The sequence below is a fragment of the Scomber scombrus genome, chromosome 14, assembly GCF_963691925.1.
Source record: "Scomber scombrus chromosome 14, fScoSco1.1, whole genome shotgun sequence".
Classification (NCBI taxonomy): Eukaryota; Metazoa; Chordata; class Actinopteri; order Scombriformes; family Scombridae; genus Scomber; species Scomber scombrus.
In genome coordinates this window covers 19179404-19193320 of record NC_084983.1, presented here as the reverse complement: position 1 = coordinate 19193320, position 13917 = coordinate 19179404, and the positions used below count along the sequence as shown (strand labels likewise).

At 38.9% G+C, this 13917-nt stretch overlaps 1 protein-coding gene across 1 annotated transcript in view; it reads right to left on the bottom strand.

The window, feature by feature from the left end:
* The window catches only part of LOC133994380 (polypeptide N-acetylgalactosaminyltransferase 10-like), a 73594-nt gene extending 62193 nt beyond the window's left edge, over window positions 1-11401 (bottom strand). The window contains exon 1 of the mRNA XM_062433624.1: window positions 11243-11401. Within this exon, the coding sequence (XP_062289608.1) occupies window positions 11243-11401 (159 nt within the window). The remainder of the gene's footprint in view (window positions 1-11242) is intronic.
* Window positions 11402-13917: the final 2516 nt, after the last annotated feature.

Below are 13917 nucleotides of genomic sequence, written 5' to 3'. Positions count from 1 at the left end.
GGGTTGATCAAAGAGAGATAGAGGACTACTATTGGACTGCCTTTGTTCGGGAATGGTGTTACCAGCAGAGCATTAATTCTGATAAGAACAGAGCTGCCCATTCATTCTCTCAGGAGGATGAATCAGACCACCCTGGGTCAATAATTCCCTTTTCTGTTTCCCTTTCTCCTGCTGAGAGCTGACAGTAGTTCTGAGTGAGAGCAGATCCACCTCGACCCCAGAGATACAATTACCTGTCTTTCCGGTTCAACCTCAACCCTCTTCTCCTCCTCCTCTATCTAGAGCCACTTCATATACAAGTAAATCTGCACTGGACACTCACAACACTTCCCTTCTTCTAAGAACATCCAGCTTCTGTGAGAATAACTGACCTATTCCTTCAGTTTAGTGAGAGGACAAAGTAGAGAGATACGAAACTCCTGACTACCTATTCACAAAAATCTGGCAAATCACCTAAGGTGTATCTGTTTTCATTTTCCATTCAAAGTGCTTTCGATGAAGTACTGAAAAAGCACATAGAAAAAGTCTTGTGGGCCAAGAAATCCTGTTGTGATTCACATGCAAATCTCTCTAGGCTTCCATTCTCCGTCCTGTCTGAGCCTGACAAGAGCTTGGGGCAAAAGACCTCCAGGCGGAGACCCCTGCAGCGAGGCACTCAAACCCCCCCTCATAGAGGAGCTCACTGAGGCCACACAGTCCATCTCCCGAAAGAAGTCATTATCGAGAGTCCTGCTGAGATAAAGAGAGCATGTAGAGGACCGAAGAGAGGCCGCCTCCTGCAGTCTCAGTCTTCTTCTGCAATATTGATGGATGGTGATACAAACACTGACCTTACAAAATGTTTGAACCACCTGCTGTTTCCATGAAATAGCCAAAGAACATTAATCCAGATGAAGAACCTCACTCCTTTTCTTTTTATTTCAGATGAAGGATGTAGTTGGGGACATAGGAGCATTGATGATTTGTTTTCCCTATATGCACAAAGAGCAGTGGGAAACAGCCATGATACACTCAATGTGCAGCTGCTCTTTTTTAAAGATGCTGCACACAATGGCTTTTTTTTTGTTGCTTTTTTTTGTATAGCGCAGCACTTCCAGAGAAAGGTTTCGCTTTCCAGAAAATGCCAGCTCACATTTCAGCCAGTCAATTATGATTGGGAAGAGCTTGGTTTAATTTATTTTACAATAAATAATATAAACATAATATGCAACATGTCACTTCAACACCAATATCATCTCTTCATACACTACATTCTGCTTGATATCAACAAATATGAACTGAAACTATTAGACGAGGTGAGGGACAGATAGTTGAATGAGTGAGAGCTGACAATAAAGATGAAAAGCCACATAATTTTAAATGTATGATTATTTAACTCAAATGTAGATGTGTAACATTTCAGATTACCCTTTTAATGGCCAAATCCCTATGTTGACACCCTGTCCACATAGCTTTAGTTTGGGGCTGTTTTTCCACAACATCCAAAGATATTTTAGATAATAGTGTTCTTCCAATATGTAGAAACAGTGTGGGAAAGACCTTTTCCTGTTTCAACATGACAATGCTCCCATGCACAAAGGCACGACCATAAAAAAAAAAGTTTTCCCAGTTTTGGATTGAAGAAATGTTTTCAACCCCATACTTTGGGATGATCTGGAGCCCAAAATGCAAGCCAGACTTTATCACCAGTCATCAGCATATGACATCACTAATGCTATTGTGGCTGATTGAGAGCAAATCCATGCAGCCAGGTTTCATACTCTTGTTGGAAGCCTTCACAGACGAGCAGAGATTCTTATAACAACAGATTAATCTGCTTTTAGTTTTGAAATCACATGCTCAACAATCAGATATAGTGGATGTAATATAAAGGTGTCAACATACTTTTGTCTATTTCCAGACTTCTCTCTTATTTATTGCTCTGTCACACTCTTTTCAGGTTACAGGCTGAACGGGTTTGCATGCACATACACACATGGTAAGCAAACAAACCTAACAAGAAAGTATAGTGGGCAAATACATAGTGTGCAAACATACAGAGAGAACTTCACTAACACACACTAAAGAGGGCAAACTTTGCATATCTATGCAAACACACACTTCCAGCTTAAAGCAGTCCTGCTATCACTTGCTAACAGCAGAGTCTCCCAAACAGCTTAAAGGTTCTTAATAAAAAACTGTTGGCGGATACAGCTTGGAAACATGCAGATACCTGAATTTAAACTCACATTACTGTTCCTGAAAACTTTGATATATATGCAAACACTACTGCTAACCGCTTGTTTTGTTTTTAAAAGCCTGTTAAGTACATACAATGAGGACTTATAATAAGGACCTTACTGCTTTGAAGCTTCCTTCCTTGCCATAATGAATAACCATACAACTTGACGTTTAAACTCAAGGCAGTAGGTGTTGCACTCCAGCAGCTGCTGTCATAACTGGATCCTGCTAAATTCTGCAGAGTTCAAACTACTCTATTTTGGGCTATGAAGGATACTGCATGGTAACAATTAATGCAAGGACAATTGTGGACTTGTGGAAGGCTATTGTTAGCTGGCTAGCCATGTTAGTTCCAGCTGCTTATACTTACATCCACATCCTTTATTTGCTTTCCTGCCTGCTTCTTGTCATAATGAATTTTTCATTGGGACTACTTTCCTCCAAAGAAATAGTGAAAGCTGCTGATGGTGATGTCGGTGTGGATTATTCTGAGTATGAAGCTGTTGAGTTTCTAATATTTTCAAGATGACAAACAAGATTCACCATTTGCCTTTATCGTATTGGGATGACAACACCCATCACTTCTTACCTGGGTGACATCTCTGAGTGGATGTCAAGACACCACATAAAGCTCACACCACTGCTCTTCTCCATTCACTATATTGGCTCCTTGTTGCTGTTCACATCCAGTAAAACTGTGGTGCTGGCCTACAGGGCAGTGGAGGAAACTGCTCTTTCCTAGCCCCAAGTCATAGTCAAACCCTACACTCCTCTGCCTCTAGACATTTAGCCATTCCATCACTCAGATGACCCTGTGGTTTCTCATCTTGGTCAAAGCTCCACTGTAGTGGAATGAACTGCCCACTGAAATCAGTATAGCAGAGTCACTGCCCATCTTCTGCTGCAGGCTAAAAACCACCATTTCAGACTATATTCTAACTACTGATGCCTTGCTAGCACTTACTTATGTCTCACCTCTTAAAAGAAAGGTAAAGTAACAATTGCGGATGATATCTACAACTCTCCTACATCATTAGAATACACTTATTGTAAGTCACTTTGGACAAAAGTGTCACGTGAATGTAATGTAACAACAGTTGATTGAGAGATGTGTGTCTCAAAGCTTTAGCACACAAAACCAAAAATATCTGGATGGCCAGGGATAGTAAGTGGGGTAATGGTTAAATGACAAAATACATTTGTTTTTTGGGAATTTTGGAACCTAACCTTTAAAATCCTAAGTAAAGAAAATGTTTTATGGGTGCCTGCACAAGATTTTGTAAGTAAAGGAACACACAACAGCACATTGTTCGCTATAAGTATGGTGTGATGGACCTACTGGGGGGTTTAGTGGTGATTTACAGCTGTGTTGGCACTGCTGGAATCACAGCCTCTGCTGGCTCCAGACCAAACCCTTCTGAGCTGTTCAAATAAGCTCCTTATTATCATGTCTGAGGGAGAGGAAGGCAGGGGAATAACAGCAAAGAGTTGCTGTACGGTGGCCATTAAGTGCTGAGCCGGGATGCTGCCAACTCAAAGAGAAGCTTCCTGTCCCATTCCAGCTAGAGGCAAAGTTGACCGACAGCAGCCACTATCAGCCTCAATTCCCTGCTTTGCACAGACCAGGCCCAAAGATTCAGTAATAGACTAAACTTTTAGATGGAGAAGCTGAGAAAATGTTACCTACATGTAAGAAAATGTTTTAACTCTATATATATTAAAGGGGAACTTCTGTATTTTTCAACCTTGATCCTATTTTCCCATCTAATTTGGTAAGGTTTTCAGTGAGAGATCTGCAGATGGTATCTACGAAACAGTTTGTAATGTAATCAGACAGGCCAATAGCCCACTGTCAATCTATGTCCGCTTTTGTTTCACCAAGTCTCACTCAAGGAGAAGTCTCTTGCTAAAATCAGCTTAATAATCAGCCATGACTTTGAAAATCTTTTAGATAACGTTAAGCTTTCTGTGCTCCAACACAACAAAGCCCTCCTGACACTCCTCTCTCCAACTCTGTCATGGATGAATATTTAGCTAATTTCAACAAACAATAATAATTATAGATAGACAGTATCAAGCGAAAGGTAAAGAAAAACGTTTTAGTTCTCAGTATGGTCCTTTCCATTATGTTGTCAGAAACCTACAATAACAATCTGAGCCTGTCAGTGGCAAGAACAAGCACTTTTCGTGGAAGTACATTAATGGGGTGCGATTACCCCGTCGCATTATACTGCAGCTTGTTTTGCAGCAGCTGGCTGAAGCACTCTCGCTCGATACTGGACCAATTTCAAAAAATCTTGTCTCAGTTAGTCACAACAAGATGGGAAAAAAGGATCCAAGTTAAAAAAAAAACACCAACGTTTCCTTTTAAGTGCAGTGCCAGTGATACTGAGATGAGGCTTAGAAATAGATTTTGTTACAAAAGTAAAACAAAAAAGATACTTAAAATACTGAGATGCGGCTGCCACAAATCTACTTTCCAATAACACACTTGTTACAGAAAACATACTAACCTGACAAATCTGCATAAATTGTACCATTAACACTATGTGAAGTTAAAATGATAAGATAATTTGTTACAGGTACAAATATCAGTTAGGACATGTCAGCAACACCTTGACATGACCCGACCGTCCATGCCCATCTCTATAAGGACATTCTCATATTTATGACCTGCCATTGTTCTCATCATTAGTACATCAAATGATTATGTGTATGTTAACCCTTATATGGTATTCGTTTTTTTGTTACACAGGGAGTCCTGCTGGGTCTGGTGGACCCATTGCATTTTGAGGCTTTTAATTCAACATAATCGAACCTTTTTTTGTTAAAATACTCAGCAGATCTTTACTTCATCCCAATTGCAAGTAATATAAACAACACATATGTTAAATTTGTTCCCTTTACCTTTGTTAAATCACATTTATGAATAGAAATGTTGCTCTTTTTTTTTTAGTTAAAAAAAAATGCAACAAAATAAGAAAATGCATCATAAAGCAGGCATAACTAGAAAATAATCAACACTTACATGTACAAATGAAGGAAGTTTTTCCAAAACTAGTGTTTTATTTGAATGGCCACAATCTAGAATAATGAAAAGCTTCTGAGCTGGCTGATGCTCATCCTCCTCTTCCAACTCAGTGTCAGACTCTGAAGTTTCAGAGATATGATCCTCACACTATGAAACTTCATCCTCTGCATCACCATCTAAACTTTCTCTCTCTTCCAAAATCAATTGTAAGGCAGCCTGAACAGAGAATCTTGATCAGTTGCGGTATGGAACCACGCTGACACAGCTATTCATAGTGTCAGGTCCCCAAGATTGGTTCCCGCAAGACAGAGGGTGAAATGTGTGGGAATGTGGGTGCAGATAGTGTTGGGTACTCCAATTTTGCAACAATTTTGCAACCTTGTGCGGGAACAGGTGGGTGCACCTGTTCCCGCACTCTCCTTCGCTCTCTCTCTCTCTCACACAAACACACACACACACGCACACACACACACACACACACACACACACACACACACACAGGCCCAGAGAGGAGGAAAAAGGAAGGGAAAATGAGGGTGCACAGGATCTTTTACACACTTTCACTAGACCCGGGTCCAGTGGACCCGAAGACCCTGTATATATTATAAAAGTGTAGGGGGGGTATACAGGGGGGGGTCATCGAAAAAAATTTCTGATTCATGTTCCTCACAGAAAATGAGCCAAGGCCAATGAATCTTAGTTTGAAAAAATTATTATTTGTATCATTTTTCTTAAGCTAAAAACTGAAAACGGGTCCCACAGACCCGAATACCTTATAAGGGTTAAAGGAGTAACTTGTAGTATGGAGAATTATCACTTGATTTTACAGGCTCTTTCAACTCTACGGCGCTTCATAGTATATTTTTAACTAATTATTTTGGTTTTGTGGTCCACAGCTTTCCTGGGTTCATGTTTACCATTCTCATTGCACCAGGCATATGTATTTGTTTTTCTTTTTATAAAAACAGCTTTGGTAAACTAGATGTTAGCTGCACAGCACAAAACAGACAGTGAAGATTAACAGCTAACTGGTGAACACAGTGGAGCATTTAGCAGCTAAAGAGCCAGATGTATCCTTCAGGAGTTGGTGGGGAGCAAAACAGAGCTAAAATAAGAGTGAATATTTGACTTACATCTAGTGGACAACGCCATGACTACATTTATGCTAATCTTGCACTGTGTCAGCTTGATGTATAAATAAACGATTGTTTGCTGATGCATTTGCTATATTAACTTTATAAGGTAATAATGTCAGTGTTATGTTTCCAGCTTGTTCCACTGCCACCAGTGGCAAAAATATTTACAAACTGTATCTCTTTGTCACAGCTCTGGTTTTTGAGCTACAGATGAAACTCTCAGTCACGTGACCGGCAGCAGCAGTGGCAGCCCTGCAGTCCTCTCTTTCCCTCTGTGTGAATGAAAGTCTCTGTCAGCAGAATTCAGACTACAGATGAGTGACTTGTCTCCTCTTGTAGCCTCTGAGCTTGGCTCTGTTCAACATGGGGCTACAAAAGGACAGATGTGGCTTACATCATCATCTCAGTAGCTCACATAATCCTCCTCCCAGCATCCTTACATACTGTACACCTCCCGGTCTAAAGCGGACTTATCCTGCTCTGAGTTGTGCTGTGTTTTGCTGAGCCGGGGGGGCAGAGACAGGTTGCTCCTTTCTTCTACTGCAGCGATCAATGCTCAGTATGGTTAAGAGGGGCAAATCAATTGGGTTAACGCAAAGAGCTGTCACTCTGCTGCTGGGAGGTATTTAGTTACGCTGTGGTGTATGCTGTATGGTAAAAGATAATTCTATTTTAAAATAACTTGTCACACTGTGGAAAAACATGCAAAAAATCCAACATTTATAATCTCATATTAAAATGGAAATTCAAATAAATATAGGAAAACACCTGGTTGGACATCACTAAAAAGGGGCGTGGCAAAGTTCAAGAGGTTTCAACAGAGAAAAGGTAAGTCCAACGTTACCGTGACCCATAAAGTCACAATGCCCAATGGTAAATTTATCAAAATGATGAATGGAAACTTTTCAATGTACCCCTCGTGGTATGTAGGCATGCACATAATATAGATTTAGATTTTGTTTTTTCTTAAGATACAGGCTCTGTGTCTGGGATCTTTTCTGCCATCCTGATTTGATAAACCTGAAATAAGTTTTACTTGTGGTGCTCAAATCATTGAAAAATTGCTTTTGAAAAACTCAAGAACAGCTTTTTTCTTGCATCATCAGAATTACTAAACAAATAGTCCCTATGGAAATCACTGACAGAGACGTATTGCTGTCTGTGTGGCCAAAGCCTGACATAGCTTTATGCTGCTGGCTAGGCTGCAAGGCATTTACTGTAAGTAAAACATATTTTCCTCCAGCTAAGATCCTGCAGGACAAACTGGTTGCAAAAAAGTTCAACTAAATACATGTAAATAAAGATGCTGAAGAAAAGCCTTCTCACCCTCCTCCTTAAGTCAACAAATCAATAAAAAAAAACAATATGTATGAATTTTACTCATCTATATTTCCATTTTATCTAAGACATCTGTGGGAGAGTAGATTGTATATGAATGAGACAGCAGCTCATTCTGTTTATATTTAATCCTCTGCAATCTTATTCAAATGATTTAAGTACTGTTGTCTACAAGTGAAGCAGACCGAAACCAACAAGGGTTAGAAAATATCCAATACAAATGTCTCTAACAAGAGTTATGTGGGAAAAAGGCCGAATGGGATTATGGTATTGATTTTTATCTACTTCAGTGAAGCCATAACAGCCCACTGGGAGCACTCAAACACAGATCAGAGACACACATATTGTTCCTTCCTTTATCCTTGTTTGTCCTTTGTTCCATTTGTCTTTCGCTATTAAAAATTTACAAGAAAGAAACAAAAAATGGTGATGAATGCTTTCAGCCAGAGTTCAGCAGCGTAACAGGTTCTGTTGTATTGGAGGCTAAAATGAGAACTGTCTGCAGTCAGGTTCAGGTTGATTCCCTGCTTTTCACCCTGTGTATGCTGGGGTAGGGTCCAGTACATACATGACACTGAAGCAATGGCATTGACATCATGTGGGGAAAAATACCACGACTACAAGATAACTACCAGCTTTGTACTTCATGTCAACATATCCAACTTTGCAACTTAGCACAAATTGATTTGGAACTCACTGAAAATGGAAAGAATTCTAGATGCCCCACATCAGCCAAAAATGTACTATTAAGGATAATTAAATGCTAAATTAATAAGTTTAATGCTATTATGACCACAACTTAAGCCAACTCTGCAATCATACATCTTATGACATAGACACTTGCACGTCATTAATTTTTTCCATCATTGTCTTCCAGCCCACATCACATGAATGCAGCATGAGCAAGTACAGAACAGCAGGATGAAAAGGTGAGTGGGTAAACTGAGAAATCTGGTGTTTATTTCACAATTTGTGAATCGTAAATGTTTTTATTTCATCCCTCAAGACATAAGACTAAATGCATGCATAAACCCCCCCCCCCCCAAAAAAAAAAAAAAAAAAAAAAAAAGTTAGTTCCAGCCATCAAATTTATCAGGTTTTATAACTCAATGTCGGGTGGTTTAATGGGTCAGCAAAACAACAGACATTGACACTGGAGAGTGCGGCTCACTCAGAATGTTTAGTGTGAAATACTGCTGGTTTTGCCAAATGAGTACTGAATAAATCCATCTCCGTAATAAAGATATACTGTCATTACATAACATAATTAGCCTTTATGCTGTCAAGCTCATGAGGGATATCAAAGGCAATATATGCAAAATGTTCTCTGAAGAAGTGGAAATTTGTGCCACATCACAAAGCACCTCAAAGCTATTTTCCAACTGCAACGCATTTCAGTGTTTACAAATTTGACATTATGCCATGATGGGGTTGTTAGAGGTTACCATCTGTAGACCCTCATATTGGAAAATGGAATAAAAAGACCTAAACAAATACAAAGTATGACTGATTTTTACTGTGACAGTAAGGAGAAAGGAGAGCTTAACATGTTAAAGAGTATTCTAAGTGTATAACTATTCAGTTGAAAATGCAAACTGCCTAGATAGTCTGTAAACCTTATGCTAAACTCTAATCACTGCACCTATCTTTTCTCATCTGCTCTGTTGAAACAGTGAGGAGGACAGTGACTAACTGATGCATGTGTCAATAAGAAATTCATGGTGGGAAACCTTTGTTGCTGCTCATGTCTAAACAACCTGCTGTTTGTACAATGGTTGATCAGCATCTGAATGGAATAATTTCACATACAGTCACATAAACCATGCTGATTTACCTGCATTTAATAGCTGTCATTTTATTTTAGGCTATTGATTCTTGCATTTAATCTGTCAAACACACTGAAACAGCAAACCTCTGAATGATTTTGAGGTAATTTTGAGTGAAAAACGATTATTTCATGCTTTGATTGTGAATCAGATTCACAGCTCAGGGTGGCTTTTTTCCACACACATACAGTAAAGACGTGAATATATACGAGAAGAAACATGACGGGAGCTTGATGTGATGACAGTGATCCTGCAAATTTGACCAGCTAAGACTTGTAACTATCATTAGTGGTTTCATCTGAGTATTTTACTGCTGTAAGGAGATGCTGGACATATCGAATGGGCTACAAATACCAGTGACATACCAGGAATTAGTTGTAAAATGCTTGTGTATAATAGTTTGTCAGTTCTAGTTAATTGAAGGATTAGTGATAAAAAAAATAAAAAAATGATAATAGAAAACATTATCTAGCATTTAAAGGAATTATAATTGGAGCTTTCCATATATAAAGCTATTCTGCTTTACTCTGTTATTATACTTGTTTTTATTATATCATTAAATTATTTTCTAATAAGCAGTTTGAGTAATCACTTTAGGTTCTGGCAGCCTGTGGTGAGTGCGTGCCATATTTAAATGTATATTCTCATTACTCTTGACATTTTAAACACTAAAACAATCTAATAACCTGTGGTGGATGCTTCCCTTTTCATGTCATTTCATATGCTACACGATCAATTAATCCTTACATTAGTCAATAACGCAAATAACCAGTGGCAGCTTTGGTTGTTCCCCATGGCGAGTGCTACAAAGCAGATACTGAAGGGCTGCAACATCGATAAGAGCACAGATGAAACGGCTTATGGTTGCTCTTTGTAAAATATATATATATATATATATATATATATATATATATATATATATATATATATATATATATATATATATATATATATATATATATATATTTTTTTTTTTTTTTTTTTGTGCTAAATACAGTATAGGTAACAGCAGCAATTCACCACGTTTGGGACATAGATAAATAATAATAAGAGGCAAACAAACCTAACAGCGCAAATAACTAACTTTAGAGCAGCGGGACAATGATCTGAACGCCTAACCTGCAATTTCATGCCTCTATAGCCATCTCCAGGGGCTGCTGAGAGCTTCACAATTACAAGTTGAATTTTTCGGGGGGTTCTTTACAGTATTACACCCTAAACGAACTAGACTTTCTTGCTTTATGGTGGCAGTTTTACAAAACCGAGGAGCCTCTTTTGCCTTCAGGTCTGTGTCTAACAGCATGGGCGCTCTCCATGGTGCTGAACCTGGGCTGCGCTGAAAGTATAGTCGCTCTCCATTGTCTTGACCCGCTTACCCCTATCGAATTGTGTATTCGGCGGGTGGAACAATCTACCTTATTAGACATTTAAACATGTCTAAAAACATGTATGTTGGCATTATTTTCATCTCTGAGGTCGCGTATGAGTGTGTTCTTTGATTCTGATTGATTGAGAGCCTGAAGCAACTCCACCTCAGGAGTCGCTTGAACTGAGAAGAACACGAAGAAAACGTGCAGAGAAAATACGGCGCTACTGCATGTTCTCAGTCCTCCCTGGCGAAGATCCCGGTACTCTGGGAAGCATTTCATGAGGGGGACCACGGTAGTAGTAGTAGTAGTAGCTTCCCTTACCTGTGTTTGGGGAATGCCGCCCGGACCGTCCACTGTGTCGGGCGAGTTGACGAGCACTCGGTCCCTGTACAAAGACCACAGCCCGACATTGGGGAGGAAAAGAAGAGCCGCTATGAGCAGCCCGGCGAACTGCAGCAGCCGCTTCTCTTTCCGCCTCATCTCTCCGAGAGAAAGCCTGTGAAGCAGCTGCAGTGCAAACTAGCGAGTCTCGACTCCCTCCTCTCCCAAGCGGAGGCAACTTTCAGTCTGACTCGGGGGATGGACTGCGTTCAAGCTACTTGGAGCATACTAACTGATGTCCGGTTGTGACTTTCAAAATAAGATACCTCAGACATACAGGTCGATTTGACTATTCTCAGTACATGACAATTTAAAGTCAAAAGTCATGAAAGACTGTTTATATTAGATGCTATGCATGAGGTGAATGACAAAACATTATGTTCTTCTGAAGAGCAGATTAAAATTAAAGGCAGTGTCATATACTGTAACACAAACAGTTAAGTCAAATTAATTTCAGTTATTGAGTTTTTATTCGATGTATGCAACGTATCATGATTTTTTTTCACAGCCCATCAACATCAATCAAGATGGAGATAGGAATTCAATGTCTGATTAAATAAAATGAAAAGAAAAAAAATAATGTAATATTAAGGGCAAACAATCAATACATTTGCATGAAACAGTAAAGGTAAAAATAATCCTAGACATCCGAAATTCTGAAAAACAAAACAAAAAACAAAATAAACAATAAAACAAACTTAAATGTCTCCAAAGCTTGGACGGGCCAAAATACATATTGCCATACTACTGACTGTTGTTAATAGCCTAAATTATACATGTGTTAATGAATGTAATCATTAACTCTACTCAACACAACCACTAATACAAATTTAAGTGTTAGTAAAAACATGAAGGAGACTAAACTCTAGATCGTGTTGCTATGTGTGTGTTTTGAATGTGCTGTGGGTTACAAATTATTTGTGATAAGTGCATTTGTCTATGTCTATGTATGTATTTTTGGGGTTGTGCTTGGTATTGTTTTTCCTTTGAGTCCAGGGCTTTTTGTTTTCTTTAGTTTTATCTCTGCCTTGCTTTGGTTTTATTCTTGGCAGTTTGCAACCTTGTGTTTCACATGATTTGCTATAGTCCTGCTCAGGCTGTTTCCCCTGCATTCAGGCTCATTAGCCTTGTCCTCTTTGTCGCCTACCATACCCTTGTTGTCTTCATTGTCAACCAGTCCATGTGTTTCCCTCCTTTTCCAGTGTCTGCCTCACTTCAGCTGTGTCTCTCTCTGTGAGTAGCCCCTTGTGTATTTACACATGTCTGTTCTTTGAGGTCTTTGTCACTTTGTGGTCAGTGTATTTTAGTGTTTTCAGCTGTTTCCCTTGCAGTCTGGTAATAAACAGTTATTTCCTCCAGTTCCTGTGTCTTCCTACTGCTCTTTGCATTTTTATCCATGTGCAGGCATAACTCTGACAGATTTCTGGAAGATTTAAAAATGTATGCAACTACACAATAAAAGCACACACCATAAAGCTCACAGTGTAAAAATATGTCTACTGACTATAAAATGTTTACTTAAACCCAAGATTATGAATTAATTATTTCCAAGCACTGCCAAATTGGAGCATAACTGGTGTCACAACACTTTGCTAGATTATACACAGTGAGCATACTCTATGCACCATGTGTTATTTGGTAAGTCACTGCAAAGCTGTAGACACTTCTGAATTTATGGATCTGAAATGAAACTGAGATGTTCTTTTCTGTTTGCTTTATTAAGTTATCAAATATTACGTTTTATGGGCCACAAGAAGCTTTGACAGTATGAAATTATTTGCGTCGTAACACAGTTTTATCTATTTAGGATTTTACTGCTTCAGTGTAACTCTGTGGTTAATGTAATGAATCCACTGAGTCTTTTGATTTATTTTGTTCTGCACACTCACTTCCTCTCCCCCTACTCTGCAAATGACTGAATTGACACAATGGTTTTCTGATTCTCTCTAACAAACGTGATGCATTAAACAGATCGCTTAAAAGGAGACAAAGCATTCAACAAACTTTGTTTTCTGAATGAAAGCTTGCTTGAAATGAAAAATGTGACAAAACGTGAGCAAAAGCAGAAATAAAAACATGTTGAGACACATATGCAATGAAGGTATGCAACAAGTAATAAATTAAGCTAAGGGAAAAAAGGGTGTGTGTGGTGTAAAAAAATTGGAACAAAGAATCATTCGCTCTATTCATTGTTCATGAAACAGATGAGACTGAAACAACGGGACAAATTAGAGGCATAAAGCTCAGTCACATGACTAGCTTGAGTCTTCTGGTTTGCTCAAGTGGTACTTTCTGCTTGGAGCGTTGTATATTTGATTATTTTAACAAAACAAACTCCTTCAGGCTGACGAGCATTTTTCTTAAACATGGTGTCATTTTTCATACCATCCGTGTATCCACTCATTTCTATTCCTTTCTGTGTGGTACTGAAAGCCATTTGAATACTCATTAGACTTGTTACAGCAGGGGTGATCCATCTCAGTGAACATCCTGTCTGCTTTTAAGTTACGTTGTTGTTGTTGTTAGATAACGCATTGCAGACTTCAAACAGATTTCAAATCATTCCACCCTTACAACTCTGTAAGCAACAATAAGTTAAATTCTACAACAGTAAA